This window comes from Malassezia japonica, chromosome 4, assembly GCF_029542785.1.
Source record: "Malassezia japonica chromosome 4, complete sequence".
NCBI classification, from domain to species: Eukaryota; Fungi; Basidiomycota; class Malasseziomycetes; order Malasseziales; family Malasseziaceae; genus Malassezia; species Malassezia japonica.
This window is the reverse complement of record NC_083373.1, coordinates 346,960-366,640: the sequence shown is the minus strand read 5'-3', so window position 1 is coordinate 366,640 and position 19,681 is coordinate 346,960. Positions and strand designations below refer to the sequence as shown.

General features: G+C 65.1%; 10 protein-coding genes and 1 non-coding gene across 11 annotated transcripts; 5 read left to right on the top strand and 6 right to left on the bottom strand.

The window, feature by feature from the left end:
* Window positions 1–9: 9 nt before the first annotated feature.
* Window positions 10–3,129, bottom strand: MJAP1_002559 (uncharacterized protein; the record flags this gene model as incomplete). Its single annotated transcript, XM_060266493.1, has 1 exon — window positions 10–3,129. The coding sequence occupies one exon, from the start codon at window positions 3,127–3,129 to the stop codon at window positions 10–12; it is 3,120 nt and encodes a 1,039-aa protein (XP_060122476.1).
* A 73-nt stretch (window positions 3,130–3,202) lies between these two features.
* MJAP1_002558 (uncharacterized protein) lies at window positions 3,203–5,749 on the top strand (the record flags this gene model as incomplete). The annotated part of the gene is made up of 1 exon (XM_060266492.1): window positions 3,203–5,749. One exon carries the CDS (start codon window positions 3,203–3,205, stop codon window positions 5,747–5,749), a length of 2,547 nt encoding a protein of 848 aa, XP_060122475.1.
* A 27-nt stretch (window positions 5,750–5,776) lies between these two features.
* Window positions 5,777–6,174, bottom strand: MJAP1_002557 (uncharacterized protein; the record flags this gene model as incomplete). Its single annotated transcript, XM_060266491.1, has 2 exons — window positions 5,777–5,799; window positions 5,844–6,174. 2 exons carry the CDS (start codon window positions 6,172–6,174, stop codon window positions 5,777–5,779), a joined length of 354 nt encoding a protein of 117 aa, XP_060122474.1.
* Window positions 6,175–6,537: 363 nt separating this feature from the next.
* On the bottom strand, window positions 6,538–6,646 carry MJAP1_002556. Its single transcript has one exon. It is a non-coding gene; the product is annotated as a tRNA-Ser (tRNA).
* A 190-nt stretch (window positions 6,647–6,836) lies between these two features.
* On the top strand, window positions 6,837–8,246 carry MJAP1_002555 (protein-serine/threonine phosphatase; the record flags this gene model as incomplete). The annotated part of the gene is made up of 1 exon (XM_060266490.1): window positions 6,837–8,246. One exon carries the CDS (start codon window positions 6,837–6,839, stop codon window positions 8,244–8,246), a length of 1,410 nt encoding a protein of 469 aa, XP_060122473.1.
* Window positions 8,247–8,321: 75 nt separating this feature from the next.
* On the top strand, window positions 8,322–11,853 carry eaf1 (RNA polymerase II transcription elongation factor SpEAF; the record flags this gene model as incomplete). Its single annotated transcript, XM_060266489.1, has 2 exons — window positions 8,322–8,419; window positions 8,442–11,853. The coding sequence occupies 2 exons, from the start codon at window positions 8,322–8,324 to the stop codon at window positions 11,851–11,853; spliced, it is 3,510 nt and encodes a 1,169-aa protein (XP_060122472.1).
* Window positions 11,854–11,864: 11 nt separating this feature from the next.
* Window positions 11,865–13,759, bottom strand: MJAP1_002553 (uncharacterized protein; the record flags this gene model as incomplete). Its single annotated transcript, XM_060266488.1, has 6 exons — window positions 11,865–12,839; window positions 12,892–13,263; window positions 13,286–13,465; window positions 13,488–13,628; window positions 13,651–13,666; window positions 13,689–13,759. The coding sequence occupies 6 exons, from the start codon at window positions 13,757–13,759 to the stop codon at window positions 11,865–11,867; spliced, it is 1,755 nt and encodes a 584-aa protein (XP_060122471.1).
* Window positions 13,760–13,955: 196 nt separating this feature from the next.
* NdufS4 (ndufs4 NADH dehydrogenase Fe-S protein subunit) lies at window positions 13,956–14,563 on the bottom strand (the record flags this gene model as incomplete). The annotated part of the gene is made up of 3 exons (XM_060266487.1): window positions 13,956–14,139; window positions 14,162–14,312; window positions 14,338–14,563. 3 exons carry the CDS (start codon window positions 14,561–14,563, stop codon window positions 13,956–13,958), a joined length of 561 nt encoding a protein of 186 aa, XP_060122470.1.
* A 456-nt stretch (window positions 14,564–15,019) lies between these two features.
* RRP40 (exosome non-catalytic core subunit rrp40) lies at window positions 15,020–15,838 on the top strand (the record flags this gene model as incomplete). The annotated part of the gene is made up of 1 exon (XM_060266486.1): window positions 15,020–15,838. One exon carries the CDS (start codon window positions 15,020–15,022, stop codon window positions 15,836–15,838), a length of 819 nt encoding a protein of 272 aa, XP_060122469.1.
* Window positions 15,839–15,846: 8 nt separating this feature from the next.
* Window positions 15,847–18,240, bottom strand: VPS53 (Vacuolar protein sorting-associated protein 53; the record flags this gene model as incomplete). The annotated part of the gene is made up of 1 exon (XM_060266485.1): window positions 15,847–18,240. One exon carries the CDS (start codon window positions 18,238–18,240, stop codon window positions 15,847–15,849), a length of 2,394 nt encoding a protein of 797 aa, XP_060122468.1.
* Window positions 18,241–18,354: 114 nt separating this feature from the next.
* On the top strand, window positions 18,355–19,677 carry NAP1 (histone chaperone; the record flags this gene model as incomplete). Its single annotated transcript, XM_060266484.1, has 2 exons — window positions 18,355–18,380; window positions 18,405–19,677. The coding sequence occupies 2 exons, from the start codon at window positions 18,355–18,357 to the stop codon at window positions 19,675–19,677; spliced, it is 1,299 nt and encodes a 432-aa protein (XP_060122467.1).
* Window positions 19,678–19,681: the final 4 nt, after the last annotated feature.

Genomic DNA, 19,681 nt, shown 5'->3' with positions numbered 1-19,681 from the left:
CTTATCGGGCTACGGGTCCTGGTCGATCCGGGCCTTGGCGGAGCGGGCGCGGCGCGCCGCGTCCGCGTCGCGCAGCTGCGCGATCTCGGCCAAGACAGTCTGGATGGCCTCGGGGGGTCCGACGACCTTGACAATCGACGCCGCGTCCACACCCTCGAGCTCCGCGGCGTTGGCCGGCGTGCCGAGCTCCGGGTACTCGCGCCAGTTGGGCACGACGACGCTCACCTGGTGGCGCGTCTGCCAGTCGCTCTGGCGCGTGCCGCCCCGCGAGATGAGCTGGCGGTGCATGGACGGGGGCGCCGCGGCGCCGTACACGACGCGGTCCGCGAGGCGCTTGGCCTCCTTCTCGAGCTCGTCGGCGATCTGCTGGGCGAGCGCCTTGGGCCCACGCACCGTGACCTGGTCGGAGGGCTCCGAGGCGCGCGGGAACTTGACGTACTGCGCGTGCGACTTGGCCTCTTCAGGGGCGCCCGCACGCGTGATGATCTCGCGCAGGTTGGCGCCGCCGCTGCCGATCAGCGCGCCGTGGAAGCGCGCGGGAACCTGGAGCGTGTGCGACGCCTCGGACTCGACGCGCTCGACAATCTCGGAGATCGCCGCGCGTGCCTGCGCCACCGCGTCCTTACTGCCGCGCAGGCGCAGCGCGGCTTTTTGGCCGTCGCGCTCGAGGTCGACCTCGGCACCGGTGTCGATACGGATCTGGTTGATCATCGCGCCGCTCTTGCCCAGGATGCGCGGCACGGCCTTGGACGGGACCTCGAACGTCTCCACGTGCCCGTTCTCTTGCTCGTACGCAATCAGCTCGAGGATCTCGGCCTTGGCGGCCTCGACGCCCTTTTTCGTGCCGCGGATCGAGACCTCGCCCTTGGCCGCCTTGCGGTCCTGGGGGAAGTTGATCCGCACGTCGTACTTTTCTTGCAGACGCGTCACGTACTTGCCGCCCTGGCCGATGATCGAGCCAAAGAGCTCGGACGGCACGGCAAGTGTCGCAGTCTGCTCGTCCGCGAGGCGCTGCGCCTGCGAAGCAAGACGCGCCTTGGCCTCGGCGACGCACTCTTTGCGGCCGGTCAGCACAATCTTGACCGGGCGCTTGGCGTCCGGCTCGCCGATATCAATCTTCACGCCGAGCTCCTCGCGCAGCTTGGTCACGCCAGCGCCGCCGCGGCCAATGAGGTGCGGAACGTGCTGAGGAGCCACCGACAGCTCTTCCACGTGGCCGTTCACGATCGCATCCTGCTCCGCGTCGGCAGCAATCGCGCGAATCTTGGCAGCAGCACGCTCCACCGCGTCGGACGCGCCACGAATCACGATCGAGTCGTCCGTAAGCGGCGAAGAAGCGTACTGCTTCGCACGCGCGTCGCGGGCGGCGCCGACCGCAATCAGCAGGCGGTCCTCGCCGATAATCGCGTTCAGCACCGTACCTTCGGGGCCGACAATCGCGCCGTGGTACTTGCTGGGGACCTCGAGCTGCTCGGTGCGCATGTTGGCGGCATCGGCACCGTACTGCGCGAGCTCCGCAGCAATCCCGTCCAGGACCGAGGCGGCGGCCGCGTCACGCTCCGCGCCGCTCGGCAGGCTCTGCAGCGCAGCGGGGCGACCGAGCACAAGAAGCACATCGCCGCGACCCGAGTTCTCGGGGGGGACGAGGACATCGACGCCGCGCGCCTCGTACGCCTTGAGACCCTGGCCTTTCTTGCCAATCACCAGGCCGTGCGCCAGCGGATCGAGCTCGACAGTGCGCACGAGCGCAGGCGTAATCGGCTTCGCCAGCGCCTCGATCTCGCCCGTGAGATGGCCGACGGCAGCAGCGTCCGCGCCGACAACCTCGACCGCCGAGGCGTCCTTCTTGGGGAAGTACACCTGCACGCCTTGCTGGCGGGGCACGCGGTGGGCGAGCCACTGCGCAAGGTGGCGCACATGCTCGCCGGGCGTGTGCAGCACGCCGAGGTCGACGCTCTGCACGCTCACCGCATTCGCCTTTTCGAGCGCGGCGGTGAGCGCGTGGGGGAGCTGCGCCTGGGGGCCGCGGATCGTGACCGTGTCCGAGACGTCGGCCTGCGGCGGAAGCTCGACGGTGCACTGCGTCTTTTCGAGGATATCCGCGGCGCTGTCGCCGGTGAGGAACGCGTGCTGGCGCTTAGGGATGTTCATCGACAGGGTCCGGAACTTGGTCTTCATGTCCTGGACCTCGGCGTCGATCGCAGCGACGACGGCAGCGACCGCGTCGCGCTCGCCGCTCACAATGATCGACAGATCGCGGTTGCGGTTGTCGGGCGCATCGCGTGCGACCAGCGCGCCGCGCGGGGGGACGTGCACGCTCACCTCGCCGCGGCCGGTCGTCTCGGCGAGCTGCGCGGCATGGGCATTGCGCGCGCCCGCAATAAACGGATAGTAGGTGTGGTCAATGTGCGTGAGGCGCTGCGTGATCTTGGAGGTGCGCTCCGCGACCAAAGCCTGAATTTTGGCCTGCGCCTGCTGCGCATTGATTTCGTCACCCTCGATCGTGACCTCGACCTGCTCGTCGAGCAGCGGGTCCTCGTTCTCCTGCTCGTTGCCGGTGCGCGGGGGAATCTGGATGCGCACACCGGTCTCTTCGGTGATCGCCTTGATGTTCTTGCCGCCCTGGCCGATGACAAACGCACGCAGCGACGCCGGAATCAGCACAGGGAGCGTCACGCGGCGCGCAAGGAGCACAGTAAGCTCCTTCTTGGCCTGCTGCACGCTTGCCTCGCTCGGGCCTTTGATGATGAACGTGGTGAGGTTCGTCTTGCGCGTCGTGCTCGCCTCGATGCGCACATTCGCGCACGTCTGCTGCACCTTGTTTAGCAGGTGGCTCAGGCGGGGCAGCTGGTCGTCCGCGAGACGCAGCGACACCGACGCCTGGTGCGTCACGCGCTGGATCACCGGCACCTTGCTCACCCACGCCGAACCGGCGGGGCGCGCGGCCGGAGCGCTGCCGCCCAGCGACGGGAACGCGTCCTGCGAAGCAACGTCGGGGCGGCCGCTGCTTGCTTTCTTCTCGCGCGTGCCGCTCGGTGCCGCATAAGACTCGCCGCTGAGGCTCGGGAAGGGATCGGCCATCGGCGCGCCGTCGCGCAGACCTTGCTCGGGTGCTCCCTCGATTGCCATACCGAAGTGGGTCGCTCGGTTCCTCGCGGCTCGGTGCCAGCAACACGTGTGCTTAGTCATCAGGTAGTGCACCATGCGCCTCCATCGGCTGGCGTGGCTGCTCGCGCTGCCGCTGGCGCACGCCAGCGCAGTCGCTGAGAAGCTCTCGGTCGAACGGCAGAGGCTGTATACGTCGACAGCGGCGTACTGCTCGAACCCGGATGAGATCCTGATCTCGTCGATGGATGTCCAATTTTTCCGCCACAATTCTTCACTCGAGTTTCAGCTGACGGCGTCGGCACGCCCGAGCAACGTGAGCATGTCGGCAGACCTGAACCTCTTCGCATACGGACGCGACATGTTTAATATGAGCATCGATCTGTGCCAGATTGGGGGGGGGTCGCTCTGCCCGGTGCCCCAGTACAACTTTTCAGGGAACGGCATTTTCAACGTCCCGGAAGAATACGCGTCGCGCGTGCCAGACATTGTGTATAGCGTGCCGGATATTGAGGCACTGGGCGTGATGCGCCTCATCGAACAGGGCACCAACAACACCGTGGGGTGCATGCAAGTCACGCTGTCCAACGGCCTCACCGCCCGCTCAGAACGGGTCGTGTGGGCGACGATGGGCTTTACCATCGCCGCGGCTGTCGCGATGGTGTGCGCGACGCTGTACCGTGACTCGCTCTCGTCACTGCGCTGGCGTGTCGTGGACGTGGTGAGCACATTGCACACGGTCGCTTTTGCATCGATGCTCACGCTCATCATCCCGCTCGTCTACCACCAGTTCTCGCTGTCGTTCGCATGGTCGGTCGGCCTGATCTTTATCCGCCCGGTCCAGAATGCGATCTACAAAACACGCCTGGACGCGCACACAAACGACGACGGGATTCTCTACTCGGCGCTGATGAAGGCGTACTACTCGCGCCTCGCCAACCTCTACCCGGCCGCGTCGCTGAACCCAGGCTCCCCGGCCGTCTTCACGGGGTCGTCCAACTCGCTGGGCGACGTCTTTGGCTCGGCACTGGGAAAGCGCGCGCTCTACGCGCCGAATACGGGGCCGGGCGGCGAGATGGACTCGGGCGGCTCGTCGCAGTCGGTCGTACTCGCCAGTGACAATATCGGCTTCTCGCAGACGGGCATCTACTACTACTCCGAGTCGCTCGACATCTCGCCCAACTCGGCCTTCCTCACGGTGCTCGTCAACTGGCTCTTTGTCTTGTGCATCGCTGTGGTGGTCTTGCTGTTGGTCGGCCTCGTCGCCACGCTCGTCCACAGCATCGCCCAGGGACGCCGCGTCGAGCAGGGCGCACCGGAAAAGCAGCCCCTCGCGGACGACACGGCCGTCGAAGAGTCGCGCGTCCTCACCGAAGAACGCCACGAGGGCCACACGCTCGGCGGCGAGCCGCTCCTCGAAGCGCCCGCGGCCGCAACGGGTCTCGCGGGCTCGCGCATGGGACGCGCCGTCATGCCGTTCCTCAAATTTACCTTCTTTTACGTGCGCCCGATCCTGTTCCGCGTCGTGGAAGCTGCGACGCCGCCGCTGCTCGTCTTTATCCTCTTCCAGTTCGCCCACGCCACGGGATGGCCGTCGCACGTATCGGCAGCCTTTATCCTCGCTGCGCTCGTCCTTGTCTGGGTCGCGATGCTGGGGCCGATGTTTATGCACGTCGCCAAGACACGCGACGCTCACTCGCTCTACTTCGACGAGTACCAATCCCCATGGGACACGTATGGGTCGGCGACACGCGTCGGCACGATGGCCGAGCCGTACCGGCCCAAGTACTACTGGTTCGCCACCGTGCACCTCGTGTGCCACTTTTTGCGTGCGTGCTTTATCGCTCTGCCGCAGCGCAACGACCTGGCGATGCGCCAGACAGTCGGTCTCTTGACCGTGGATGTGATCCTCTTTCTCCTGCTCGTCATCCTCCGCCCGGGCAGGGACAAGTGGACAGACTTTGTCCAGTATATCCTCGCACTCTTCCGCATCGTGTGCTGGGCACTGTGTGTGGTGCTTACGACCGAAGCGAACATCTGGGGCATTCCGCGGGCCGTGATCGGATTCGTTCTTTTCGCCGCCGTTGGCCTCGCGGTCGTGTTCATCTTTTTTGTCTTCCTCTGGGACATTATCGCAGCGCTCTTTTCGCGGCAGCAACGTTGGACGGGGCGCTACGGGAAACATGTCCAGATGGTCGAACACATGCACGGCGCGCCGTACAGCGATCGCCCGACGGAGGCTTATGAGGCGCAGGGATACTCGGGCGAACGCGAGCACGATGCCCACGAGCGCCATGAACCCGAGGACGATCGCGATGCCCACGAACCGAGCCACGAGCCAGCAGACGGTCGTGAGGCGCACGAGCCGAGCCACGAGCCAGCAGACGGCCACGATGCCCACGAGCGCGAAGAGACGCACGTCGGCAACGAGCCGCAAGAGGCACACGTCGGCAACGAGCCGCAAGAGAGCAGCGCCGACGCACACGTCCTCGCGGGCAACGGTCGGAACGATGCCCTCCCTGTACAGTCCCAGCCAACTTCAGACCATGCACAATCTGTACTCAACACCGAGGATGGCTTGCCTACACTCCCTCGTGCACAGCCGCCTATTGTTGGAGCAGGGGCAAACCTCTATTCTAGCTAAATAGCTGCCAACAAAGCCTCGCGTGTCTCAAATATTTCGCAGCCGTACACCTGCATCTTTTCGATGGCCTGCTCGGTGGTGGTCGATTCGACACCGCGCACGCAGTCCTTGGGCACGAGCGTGCGCAGCCCAAACTTGGCCGCATCGACAGCGGTCGACATTACACAGTAGTCCGTCGCGAGGCCCACGACGACCACGGTGCTGATTGCGTGGGGCTGTGCGCCAAAAAGCAGACTGGTCAGTTCCGTAAAGAGAATGTACTCGTTCGAAGCAAAAGCCGAATAACTGTCAAAATTAGAATCTTCGCCCTTCTTCACATAGTGCACAGGCGTGCCGCTCGCCTCTTTTGCGTCGAGCGCCGCGCGCACCGTGCTGTCGAGCTCGGCGCCGTGCGTCTCCTGGACGCAGTGCACCGGCCACATCATCTGCGAAACTTTCACGGAATCGGGAAAAAAAGGATGAGGCACTTCGCAAAGCTGAAAAGGTTCGACGCCATGCCGCGACGCGAACGAAATATGGTTTGGAGGGTGGTAATCCTGCGTTGCAACGACTAAATCCCACTTGTGCTCTTGAATGATGCGTACAATATCAGGAAGTATTTTCAATGCACCCGGTACAGCCACTGTATAAGCTTCCTGTGTATACATACAAGAACCTTGCAAAAAATCATGCTGGCAGTCGACCACCAGCAGCGCCGCCCCCCCCTTGGGCATCGCGGGTGGCATCCAAGAGGCGCTAGTTCCTCCAGGAAGTGGAGGTTGAGCGTCCGGGCTGCCCAAAAAAAAGAACGACGAGAACAGGATTCGAACCTGTGCGGTCAGAGACCAAACGCTTGCCACCTAAATCGGTGTAGAATGAAATTCTAGGCGTTCCCGATAACCACTCCGGCACCTCGCCCGTACCTTGGCAAACTAGCCAGCGATAGTCATTTGAACAGTTCGAGATCGGGAAAGGGACGTGCATCACCGAAAAGGACCGCCCCAATTTTTCACGGCGCACCATTGCCGAGTGGCGTCCTTTCCCCACGTACGCGAGCAGGGCACACCGGAGCAGCCTTAGTAGGCTGCAGTGGCCCTTGTATAGCCCCATGTTACTATCCGCGCGAGGGTTTGTGTGTGCGCGGGCGCCCCTCGGTGGCCCGATCGCACGGCGATGCACCGTCTCGCTTGCAAGTACCAGCCATATACCCAGTGGACGCCGTGCCTTTCACGGTGAGAACTGCGGTCTTGCGACCGCTCTTTATGTCTTTCACTCTGCCGCATACGGCATCCCGAAGCTGCGGCCACAGAAGCAAGGCAAAGCGCCGGAAAAGAGCCAGAGTATGTTTGGTCCGATTGCCGACTTTCTGATCGGCGGCGGCGAGGCGCAGCGTCAGCCCATCGAGGACGATGAGCCGGACGAGCCCGAGCTCCCGAGTTCGGTCGATTACCTGCACGGAAAAGGACTGCACTCGGCCATCCGATACAATGGGCGGATCGTGCAGACGCGCCTGCAGAGCCAGCAGGTTGGCGAGGATGCATACTTTTTGAAAGAAGATGCGCTGGGCATTGCCGACGGAGTCGGCGGCTGGGCATCTGCTGCGCGGGCGGACCCAGCGCTCTTTTCGCGGCTGCTGATGCACTTTTGCCATGCCGAGCTGAGCAATCTGGACCGTGCCTGCATGCAGCTCACGGACGAGGGCGAGGTGGACGACTCCGTGGCACGCTGGAACAACAGCGACCCCGTCGAGATCCTGCAGACTGCGTGGGAGCGGTGCGTGCGCGCGTCGAAGCGCGAAGGCATCATGGGCAGTTCTACGGCGCTAATTGCGATGCTGCGGGGCGACGAGCTGCGTATTGCCAACATGGGCGACTGCGTGCTGATGCTCATCCGCGAAAATACCATGATCTTCCGAAGTGCCGAGCAGCAGCACTCGTTCAACTTCCCCGTCCAGCTCGGCATGATGGACTCGACAGTGGAGAGTGTGAGTCTGGCGTCGGCGCTGTGCATGCACCGCGACGGGATGATCCCCGACGGCGCGATGGATGACGAGCTGCCCGATGTGAACGAGCGCCTGAGCACCGTGATCCATACCTACGACGGCGTTACGGACAAGACCCACTGGGACTCGCCCAAAGAGGACGCCGGGCACTGGACGCTCCAGGTGCAGGACGGGGACGTGGTGATTATGGCGTCGGACGGGCTGCTTGACAATATATTTGACGAGGATATCATCGAACGTGTACAGGATATCCTCGCACACTTCCGGACGAAAGCGTCCAACGCGCCCGAGAGCAAAGTCGACCTGCCCTATATGATCTCCGAGTCGCTGTGCAACATGGCCAAGGCGACGAGCGAGGACCCCCGCGTCCTCACGAGTCCATTCCAGCAGCACGCAAACGAGGAGGGTATCTACTACGTCGGCGGCAAGAACGACGACATCACCGTCCTCACCGCTGTGGTTGCGGTGAACGAGCCGCTGGACGCGCCCGGCTGGGCGCTCGAGTTGCCCGATTAGCGCCCGATCTATCTGTACCTAATAGGCCCTTGTACCATTTTTTCTCCGCCATCGCCCCGGGGCATGGAGACGAGGATGGCCGGCGCAGGCGCCGCGACGCAGGCCTCGAGCAGTCGTGTAACGCTGGAAGAGCTGCGCAGCGGACGCATTGCAGAATGCCACACAGAGATTGCGTACGTAGCCCGACTGACCCAGCAACCTCACGGCATCGCGACGCAGCGATATCCAGCGCCTCTATGCGATGCTCAGCACTGCCGAGACCAAGGCAGACGACGCAGGCTCGCTGCCCGAGGCGCTCATGGATGACACGGATGATTCCATGGCCAAGTACACCCTCGAGTCGGAGAGCGCGCCGGCTTTCCAGACTCGCGTCGAAAACGCCGTCAACACACTCACGGAGCGCGCCCAGCACTGGCTGCGCGAGCCGGGCACAAAGGAAAAGACGCCGGCCCCGGCCGCGGCACCAGCCCCGGCCCCGGTAGTCGACCCGCGGCGCATCGACGGTGCGCGGCGCAGCGCACACACCGCACTGCGCCTGCCGCCGTCGCCGACGCTCCTCGTCGCCCCGCCGGAGCAGGAGCAGCCGTCGTCGGGCACGCCGCCGCCGCTGACGCTCCAGGAGCTCGCACCGAATCCACTGTCGGTGACGTATGCGTCGTCGCTGCGCCCGTTGCAGACGGACCCCAGCCGCCGCGTAATGACCATCGGCCAGAGCGGCGGCTCGGTGCACCAGCGCAGCGCACGCAAGGCGGGCGCGCGCCTCCCCAGCGGCAAAGGAAAGGGGGGACAGGCGCACACCGACCTCTGGAAATGGAGCGTGCGCGCGCGCGCGAGTCCAAGTGCGGGTCTTGTGCGCAAGGCGAGCAAGTGCCTCTTGACTCGCGACTGGAAAGTCGCGTTTACCGAGCAAAAGTTTGTCAAGGCCATGGCGCGCATCGACCAGCTCAAGAGCCAGGGGCACTGGAGTTTCCGGCAGCCGAAGCGCATCAAGGGGCCGGTCGAGCGCAAGACGCACCGCGACTATCTGCTCGACGAGATGCGCTGGCTCCAGACTGATTTCCGCGAGGAGCGCAAGTGGAAGCTCGCAGTAGCCTACGAGCTCGCACACCAGGCAGTACGGTGGCACAAGGCCAAGACGCCGGAAGAGCGTGCGGCGCTGTGTGTGCGGTACGTGCGTCTGTCCGAGAAGGAGATGGAGGGCGAGGAGGGCGAGGCAGAGGAGGCCAAGGAGGCAGAGGTCGAGCCCGAGGCGAGCGTCGAACCCGAGGCGAGCGTCGAGCCCGAGGCCAAGGACGAGCCTGAAGCCGAGACTGAAGCGGACGGCGAGGCGGAGCCCGAGGCGATGGACGTCGACACGAGCCCCCACAAGCCCAAGCCCGCCGCGGATGCCAAGGCCGACGAGCACACCGACGTGGACGCCGACGGCTCGCCTGCCGCCGAGCCCACGCACGCCGATGCCGAGGAGAGCGACAAGGATGCCGAGGGCGAGGACGATGTCCCCCACGACAAGCGTGCCGGCCCCGGCCCAACGGTTTCGCTGGATGCGCCCCCCACCGACGCCACCGACGCCACCGACGCACCGATGCGTGCCGGTGCCGACAAAGACGCGACGCTCAGCGACAAGCTCCCCCTGGCGCTCGTCACCGCGATCCGTGCGCCGATCTTTGGTCTGGACGCCACTGCGACGAGCGTCTCGCCGTGGTCGCTGCTGCACAACCTCGACCCTGCCGCTGCTGCTGCGCTCCTGCAGGTCGACGAGAGGACGGCGCTCGAGGCACTCAACATGCTCGAGCCCGAACAGCTGGACCTGGCGAAGCTCTTCCCCGAGCTTCCGCAGTACGGTCCCCTCGTCCCCCACGACGACTCCAAGCATGGCGAGAAGCGCCGCGAAGAGGGCTCGACGACGCACCCCGCCCGTATTGCGCACGTCACACGCCTCCTCGATGCGCGTCCCGCGCTGGTGAGCACGCTGAACCCCGCGACGAAGCGTGTGCACGGCGAGTGGCGCGACCTCGACGAGCACAGTGCGCCCGACGCGCCCGACGCGCAGCCGTGGGCGGCGCAGCCCGGCTCGCTGCTCTTTGCGCGCCGCGCCGGCAAGGTGAGCCGCGACTATGCGCTGCATACGGCCGTGGTGCCCACCCCGCCCGCCGCCCCCGAGGCGCGTGCCGCGCAGCTCTCGTGGACGAGCGAGGACGACGTGTTCCTCGCGGCGCTCGCCAAGCAGTACCAGGACAACTGGCCGCTGATTGCCGACCTGTTCAACTCGGCGCGCCTCACGCTCGCGACCGAGCGGCGCACGCCGTGGGACTGCTACGACCGCTGCAAGTGGCTGCAGGCCGAAGCGGACGTGTCCAGCACCGACGACGCGCTGCGCGGCAAGCGCCCGGCGCCGAAGCCCGAAGGCGCGCGCAAGAAGCAGCACCGGAGCCACCTGCTCGAGGTGATGCGCAAGTGCGCCAGGCGGCGCGAGCAGGCGCAGCGCCAGTCGGCTGCCGCCGCGAGCTCCGGCGCGGCGCGGCGCGTGAATCTGAGCACGCACGACACGCATACGCAGGTCAAGTCGATCTCGACGCCGACTCCGCAGGCGCTGAGCATGCTCAAGGCGGAGCGCGACCAGGCGGCCATCCGCCAGTTCTTTGAGCAGCAGCGCGCTGCTCAGCTCGCCTACCAGCAGCAGCAGCAGCAGCGCCTGCAGATGGCCCAGGCCCAGGCCCAGGCGCAGACCGGCACGCCGGACCAACCCCCGTCGCCGGGCAAGCAGGAGGCGCCCGCCCCCACGCCGAGCCAGCCGAGCCAGAGCACGCCGCGTCCGCCGAACGCGCCGTACATGGCCACGGTGCCGAACCAGAACAAGCCCGCGATGCTCCTCGCGCAAAACAACCAGGTGCCGTTTGTGCGCAACGCGACGCAGCCCTACTTTGGCCTGGATCCCCACAACCAGCAGTCGTACCAGACCTCGTCGCCGGTGCTCGCGGTGCGCTCGCCCGGCGCGACACAGGCGCAGCTCCAGCAGCACTTTGCGATGGACAAGAAGCCGTCGCCCGTCGCGCCGAGCGGCACGCCGGCCGCGCAGGCGCAGCGCCAGCCGATCGTCATTGCCGCCTCGAGCCCGGCGCAGCAGCAGGCGGCGCTGCGCGCGCGCAACCCCGGCGCGCCGCACGTCCGCCCGATGAACTACGGGATGGAGAACCAGGGGCAGACGTACAACGGCCTCCCGCTCAACTCGCTCGGCGGGCAGGCCCCGACGCCGCCCGTCGCAGTGCGCCAGAGCGCGAGCCCGGGGCTGCCGAATACCCCGGGTGCGCCGCCAAATCTGCACGCGCTGCAGCAGCAGCTGGCCATCACGCTCGCCGCGTCGCACCTGAGCCAGGAGCAGATCAACTCGCTCGCGGTGCAGCTGTACAAGCAGGCGCAGCAGCAGCAGCGGCCCCCGGCGCCCGACGGCCAGGCGCCGTTCCAGGCGGGCGTGCCGCGGTACGTCCCCATGGCGCAGAACACGCCGCAGGGGCTGCAGCAGCACCCCCTGAACCTCGCGCACAATGTGCCGCAGACGCTGGGGACGCCGCCGCGTCCCCCGCCGTCGCCACATGGTCAAGAACGGTAACATAGACTATACTACAGCAGCGCCAGCGCCGCACCCACTACCACTACGAATGCCCACGCCGACACGCGCAGCGCCGCTGCGCCACTTGCGTCGGCAAACTGCTGCACGCCGGCCTGCTGGTTGATGCTGTGCACAAAGTCGGCGCCGCACTGCTTCCGCGCATTGTCATAGATCGTCTGCTGCGGCTTGAGCACGGCCGAGCGCTCGGTGCCGAGTGCGTACGGCGTGCCCATCTCAAAGCCGATGTACGCCGCAAGGACATTGCGGGTGCACTCGGAGCACAGCGTGTCTTTGTCGGTGGAGCCCGAGAGGAAAAGGAAGACCTGCTCCGGCGCCAGCGCCTCGCTCGAGCTCGAGCTCGAGTTCGAGGAAGGCATCGTGGCCATGACGTGCGACCAGTACGCATCGCTGTACACGTCGCCCGCGTCGGGCACCATGGCATTCAGCTGGAGCATCTGGAGATCCGCCGAGGGCTGCATGAACGGCGCGAGGGTCTGCAGGCAGTAGTTGTTCTTGTTGTCCTTGGAGCAGATCGCATCGCGGAAGGGGTTGAAGATGTACATGTAGTCGTACAGCTGCATCACCTGGTCGTTCTGCGCCTCGAGCTCGTCCGAGCACTGGTCCCAGAAGTAGGCAATGTACTGGCGCACCACGGTCCTGTCGCAGCCATAGTCGTGGTTACACAGCGAGTCGAGCGACTTGCTCAGCGAGTCGCTCGACGTGTTCGACGTTGACGAGAGGTTCGAGTAAATGTCCGTCGCCTCGATCAGCGGCTCGGTGCACTTTTGGAAGACGCTGTCTTCGTTCAGCCGCGTCAGCAGCGTGTAGCAGGTGTCCGAGATATCATCGGGAATCAGACTCGTCGCATTGATTGCCGACGGCGTGCCCGCCGCAAAGACGCCTAGCGGCAAGACACTTGCGAGGAGCGCCAGGAGCCGCATCAAGGGAAGAGGCGCTCCTCTCCCCCACGCCTTGGTCACCTTTTCCTATCTGCATGCCGATGCATAATTATGCACTGTGGGCGCCCCCGGCAGCTACGTAGCCAATCGCACGGTCTAATACTTGGACAAGGTGCAGCATGGAAGCCTTGTCCTCCACGGCGAGCGTCTCGAAGGAGACCAGGCCAAAGTCTTCTACCACCTCGCACAGTACACGGCTCATCGCCGCGAGGCGCGGCTGGGACTCGGCGAGGTGGTCGCTTAGATAGGACAGGTCCTGCACCTCTGTATAGTAGTCGAGCGAAAAAAGGAGCGCGTCGCGCTGCTCGTCGTCCAGCAAATCCATCTTGCTCAGCACATTTACGTGGGGGAGCTCGAGCATGAGCATCGCACGCAGCGCGAGAATCAGAAGGGAGACATAGCGCGCAGGGTCGGAAATGTTGCTTGCATCTGCAAGGTGCACGGCGACGAGCTGCATTAGTGCCTAGACGTACCCGCCAGTCTTGCTGCTTCTGCAGCCGCTCCAGGATACGCTTTAGACTGGGGTGGTTCGTAGAGAGCTCGACTTGGCCGGGGAGATCAAAGATGACATAGTCGCTGTCCAGCACCGCAAGCCGGCTCTCGAGCCAGTCGAGGTTGTGTTCGAGGTATTCCATACAGTACAGCATGGCGCCCTGCGTCAGGAAAGAAACGTACGTTGGGGCCGAGATCCAGCTCAGCCATCACGTCGCGCACAGAGATGAGCTCAGAGAGCGAAACCGCACAGGGGTAGGGGACCGTGTCGTTCGCAGGGTCCAGATTCACGATCTGCACGGGGCGCTCAACGGCCGTGAGAAACTGCGTTAGGTCGGCGGCGTACTTGGTACATTCCATGGCTGCGTTAACATGGAAACGTACCAGTATGTCGTCTTTCCCGAGCCGGGGGGGCCGATCTGCGTCAGACGCGCGACGTACGACAAGTTGGCCATACTGGACCATCGTGCAGAGAGGCACACCTCCACTGGCAGAAGCGCCGCTCGATGAGCTCGATCGTCCTTGCAGCGTCCCCGTCGCATCCTCGTCACCAGGGTCTATGTATGTAGCGTCGTCGTACAGCGCCGCCGAGGCGCAGACGAGCACGAAAACCGCGTCTTTCATCTCGTGCACATCACACATATATCGCATCTACTTGGTGTGGTGGATACGGAGCTTGCCCGGGACGTATTTGTAGTTGTCCGCGTAAGTCTTGGGCGGAATGCGCGCCTTGTGGGGCTCCTGGACAAGGTAGTCCCAGCCCTGCTTCTGGCAGAAGTGGATCGCGTCCTCCTTCGTGTCGAACTTCATGCTGAGCGCCTGCTGCGAGTCCGCACTACGTTAGCCATATCACGTACGTGCTAGCCCAGCCCATCAGAGGGCTCTCCCAGCGGCCGGAGCCCTGGAGAACGTCAAAGTCCACGCGCCAGTCACGCGTGCCCGCCTTGCCGGAAGTCGTGGCGGACTTGGCCGGCTGGAACACACGCACCATGCGCTGGTGGAGCGAGTCTATGTTAGTGCGCTTTGTACGTACTCGGAGCGTCACTGACAAGCGACATCGGCGCAGGCTCGCCGATACGGTTGACCTGCTCGCCGACCAGATCACGCTGTCCCGAGGCAGAGTCGCCGGTCGGGATCGGGACACCCGCCTCGTAGTTGGGGTTGCTCTTCATCACACGGGCCGAGGCGGTGAGCGTGCGGGCCATGGATGGCCGCACCGCCGCGACATTACGGCGCACAATCGCACTCGTGAACTGCATGTCGACAGAGGAGAGGTCGCTCGGCTGCTTACGAACGGGCTCGGTTGCATTGGCTCTTTTCTGTCACGTGACGCTGCCCGGCTGCCTACGCTACGCGGCGGCGAGAGCGTCGAGGAGCACGCCGCCTGGGCGCGACTGTGTTGCAAGGGAGGTATTTGTACGTGCGGGCGCGCGTGTATGTGCTCGGAACCTGGTATCGTGGGACGTAGCGCTACTTTCTATTTAGGATACATTCGTGTCAACTAAGGTTAGCCTGTTCGTAAAAGGGGGAATCAGAGCAGGTTGTTCTTCGTATGCCCGTAGGCTCGGATAATGTGGATAAGATTGTATTGATGATCCATCCTCTACTCGAAATTCCCCGACACGTACTCGTCGCGGTGGTGTGAGACGGAGAAGATGTGTCAGCGAAAAAAAAGCCCGATTAGTCGAAATGCGCGATTTCGCACTCCACAAACCATGGTCGTCGTGCTCCCCGGCGACGTGATACCCCAGCCCGGCGCGTCGGCCAGCGACCTCAAGCTGGGCCCCGGTGTGCTCATTACACCCGGAAACGATAAAGAGACCTCGCTGACGGCCATCCGTGGCGGCGACCTCGGACACGTCGAGACGGCCGCGCGCGGCAAGGCGAAAAAAGAGAGCGCCACCCTGCACGGCTGGTGGGTCGACGGCGAGAGCCGGCGGTACGTGCCTGTGGCCGACGACCTGGTCATTGGCCAGGTGACGAACCGTGGCGTCGAGTCGTACTCGGTCACGCTCTTTTCCGCACACAGCGCCAGTCTTCCTGTGCTGGCGTTTGAAGGCGCGACACGACGCAACCGCCCCAACCTCGAGGTCGGCGGCCTGGTCTATGCACGTGTCGTGAGCGCCGAGCCGTGGGCCGAGCCCGAGATCAGCTGCATCGATGCCGTGACCGGCAAGGCGGAAGGTATGGGCGAGCTCAAGAGCGACGAGAACGGCACGACGATGCTCTGGCCGGTGAGCCTGGGCCTGGCGCACGCGCTGAACCGCCCCAAACATAGTCTGCTGTCGCAGGTGGCCGCGCACTTTCCCTTTGAGGCGGCCATCGGCCTGAACGGCCTCGTGTGGGTGCGCACGGCGACGCCGCAGCATGCGATTGCCCTCGGCGCGATTCTGCGTGCGGCCGATGCGGTGCGCGGTGCCGAGGCGATGGACGAGGAGCGCGCGCCGGCCGACGAGGCGTCGACGCTCGCGCAGCGCGCGAGCACCCGCGGCGAGCTGAGCGCCGAGGAGATTGCGGCGCTGATTCCTCAGTAGCATGTAGACTATGGACGCCATTCGCGGCCGAGTGCCGCGCCTAGCATGCTGCCGAACCGTTTCCAGTCCGGGAGGCGCGCGTTGGTCGGCGTCGCGGGCCCTGTCGAAGGGAGTGCGAACTCCTCTGCCTCGTCGCGCGGCCGGCGCTCGCCCGGCGTATCCGGCGGCGCATACGCCTCCGCGTTGGGGTCAAGAGGGAGCGACGACAGCGGCGAGGTTGTCGGCAGCGGCTCTGGCTCGCGGTCGATTGCCGCAAGGAACTCTTCCACGAACGGGTTCTGGTCGAGGCGCCGGATGCCCTTCAGGTCGAGCACCTTTTGGAAGTTGGCGAGCGACTGATCCTTGACTTGGGTGCGATAGGTCTGCACGAGCCGCGGGATCGGCGGGGCCTCGTCCGGAGTCGAGGCGAGGACCGCAAGGAGCGGCGCGATGCGCGCGGCGCCCTTGTCAATGTGCCGCTCGTACGCGCTCTGGATCGACGCGGTATTCGGCACGCCCGCCCACGCGCCGTGTGCGCCAAAGTGCGGCAATTCGCGCAGGAGACTGGCGATCTGCCCCAGGTCCGTCTCGAGCTGCGCCGCGACGTTTTGGCGCATCGGGCGCAGGCGCAGCGCGGTCTGGATAAAGCGCGTGAGGATCGTCGTGGCGGCCTTGTCGCACCAGCTGCGCAGGAACCGCTTGTTCTCGACCTCGTGGCGCACAATCACGCCGACCTGCTCCATGCCGCTCGCGAGGCCGTCGACGTACGCCGACTTTTCGCCGAGGTGCTCGTGCTGCGCCCAGGGCGACTCGGGGCGGAGCATCTGCTGGAACGGTGCGTCGGTACTAGTATACAAAGCGCGCGACAGGTGCTGCAGCGCAGCGGCCATCACGCCAAAGAACGCCTCGCGCTCGCCCTCGAGCGAGACGTCCCCCGCGTCCGTCTTGAGCTTCTCGGCAAGCTTCTGCTCGAGCTGCGTGCAGGTCGTCGCGCAGTAGTCGGCTGTGTTCAAGGCCAGGGCGTAGCCACGCACCTGCGCCTCGAGCTCCGGCGAGCGCGCGCTCAGCGCCGGCTGCAAGACCTCGGCGACGTACCGCCGAAGGCCGCGCTGGTACATGGCACCTAATTCCTTGAACGGCGCCTGGTCGCCGAGCTGTGCGCACCGTTCGAGCGTCTGGCGGTAGAACCAAAAGAGCTCGGTGGACGAGAGCAAGACCTTCATCGGCTCCTCGGCGTGGTTCGCGACCTGGGCCTCGAACGAGCCCGCGCCCGCCTCGCGTGCGGTGCCCGGCGCCTGGGCAAACTCGGCGAGCATGTCGTTCAGGCGCTTCTCCTGCGACTCGACAAACACGCCGAGGTACGGCGCAAAGGCCGAGGTGATGGTCAGCGCGCCAGATGCTGCGGCGGTGCGGTGTGCGCCAACGACGTCCGCAAACGGCTTGGCGTACTGCCGTGCGACTTGCCCCTCGAACTCGTTCGTGGCGTTCAGCGCGGCGAGGAGCAGGTCCGCATCGAGGCGCGGCTGCTGGCGCACGAGCACGCTGCGCAGGTCGTCGCGCGTGATCTCGGCAAAGAGCGAGAGGAGGCGCTGGTCGACGTGCCACTCCTTGAGGAACGCCGCGCCGTGTTCTTCGGCAAACGTGCGCAGCACGCGCCGGATCCACGCGTACCGCCGTGCGACATTGTCGAGCTGCCCCGCCTCGTCCACTGCGCGAAACACGCGGCGGTACTCGCGCAGCTGGCGCGCGCAGTACCAGTCGATGAGCGTCGTGCGCGTTTCGTGTCCCAGCGCTTCGACCGCGAGCGCCGCGTCCGGCAGGACCGACTCGCTCGCATCCCAGCGCGCACGCGCCTGCTGAAAGGCGGTCTCGTATTCCTTGAGCACCATGCCCTTGAGCTGCTCGCGCAGTCCCTGGACCTGGCGGCGCTGCTGTGCAATGTACTCCACGTCGCCGTACGGCGCAAAGAACTCGAGGAGCGCCTGCACCGCCTGCAGCGTGGACGCCGCCTCCTTGTACTGCTCCGCAGAGAGCAGCTGCTCGAGATGGAAGGTCGAGCTGACGAGCATCTGTAGGCGCTTGAGTGTGACGATGCTCTGGCCTACGTTGCGTTTCGCCATATCGAGCCACCGGATTTCGGCGGTAATTTCGCCGACGCTTCCTTCCGCGCGGGTCGCATGCTCCTCGAGGCGCCCGAGCGTCGCAAGGAGCGTCTCGAGCCGCGCATCGCGCTGCTGGGTATCGTGGAGAGCGCCGCCCGACGCGACCCTCTTTTGCAGCGCCGCGGCCGCGCTGCGGTTCTCCGCAAGCTTTGCATGCACGGATGCCAGCGCCCGCTCGACGTCCGCCGCGTCCGGCGCGCGTCCGGGCGCTAGCGCGAGCTGCGCGTCGACCTCCGCGGCCACGCGCGGCGCCCCGTCCATGATGGTTAGGCACGTGGCCCAACGTGGCGTGCCCCAACGCCACCCGCTGCTGACAAAGACGCGTGAAAAGCCTATGGGTGCGCCCGGTCCGCGTCGGTTCCGTGCGACTCCACGATGGCAAACACGGTGGAAATTGGAAAGTACGTGGGGTTTGACTCACACAGAAACAAGAACACGGACCTGACGGCGCCCACGCCGCAGAACACGCCTCTGAGCAATGCTCCGATCCAGCGCGAGCCGCTGTCGCGCCCCACGGTGACGACCATTGGCGAGGAGGACGACGATGACGACGATGACGACGAGGATGCTGCTGCCGCGGGCCTCCCTAATGCCGCGATCCAGAGCATGATCCAGGACAAGCTCAACGGCCTTGTCGGCCGCTCGTCGGGCTACATCGAGTCGCTCCCCGACGAGGTGCGCCGCCGCGTCGAGGGCCTCAAGGGCCTCAACATCGACCATCAAAAGATCGAGGCCGAGTTCCAGCGCGAGATCCTTGCGCTCGAGAAGAAGTTTGCGCAGCGCTATGCTCCGCTGTACGACCGCCGCAAGGAGATCATCCTCGGCAAGGTCGAGCCGACCGCCGCTGAGGTCGAGTCGGGCGAGACGGTCGACCGTGAGGACGACGAGGACGAGGACGAGGACGAGGACGATGATGAGGAGGACGACGAGAAGGAGACGCCCCGCTCCCTCGCCAACATCTCGATCAAGACCGACGCGCCAAAGGGCATCCCCGAATTTTGGCTCACCGCGCTCAAGAACCACGTGGCGCTGTCGGAGGTGATCACCGAGCGCGACGAGGAGGCGCTGCGCCACCTCACCGACATCCGGCTGCGCTACCTCGATGTGCCCGCGAACGCGGCGCCCGAGCAGTCGCTGCAGGGCTTCCAGCTGGACTTTGTCTTTGATGCGGCCAAGAATGAGAACTTCTCGAACGAGGTCCTGACCAAGACCTACTTCTACTCCGACCAGGTCGGCTTCTCTGGCGATCTCGTGTACGACCACGCGGAGGGCACGACGATCGACTGGAAGTCGCCCGAGGCGAACCTCATGCACCGTGTCGAGACCAAGAAGCAGCGCAACAAGAACACGAACGAGACGCGTACCGTCAAGCGGTTAGTCCCGACCGAGTCCTTCTTCAACTTCTTCTCGCCGCCCAAGCCCCCGACGGACGAGGAGGAGGAGGACGAGGAGGAGCTCGATGCGCTCGAGGAGCGCCTCGAGCTCGACTACCAGATCGGCGAGGATCTCAAGGACCGCATCATCCCGCACGCCGTCGACTTCTTCACCGGCAAGGCCCTCCACTACGAGAACCCGGAGGAGTGGGACGACGACGAGTACGGCGACGAGGACTTCGATGATGACGAGGACGACGACGAGGACGACGCACCGCGCGGTGGTGCGCGTGGCCAGGACCCGCAGGAATGCAAGCAGCAGTAGACAG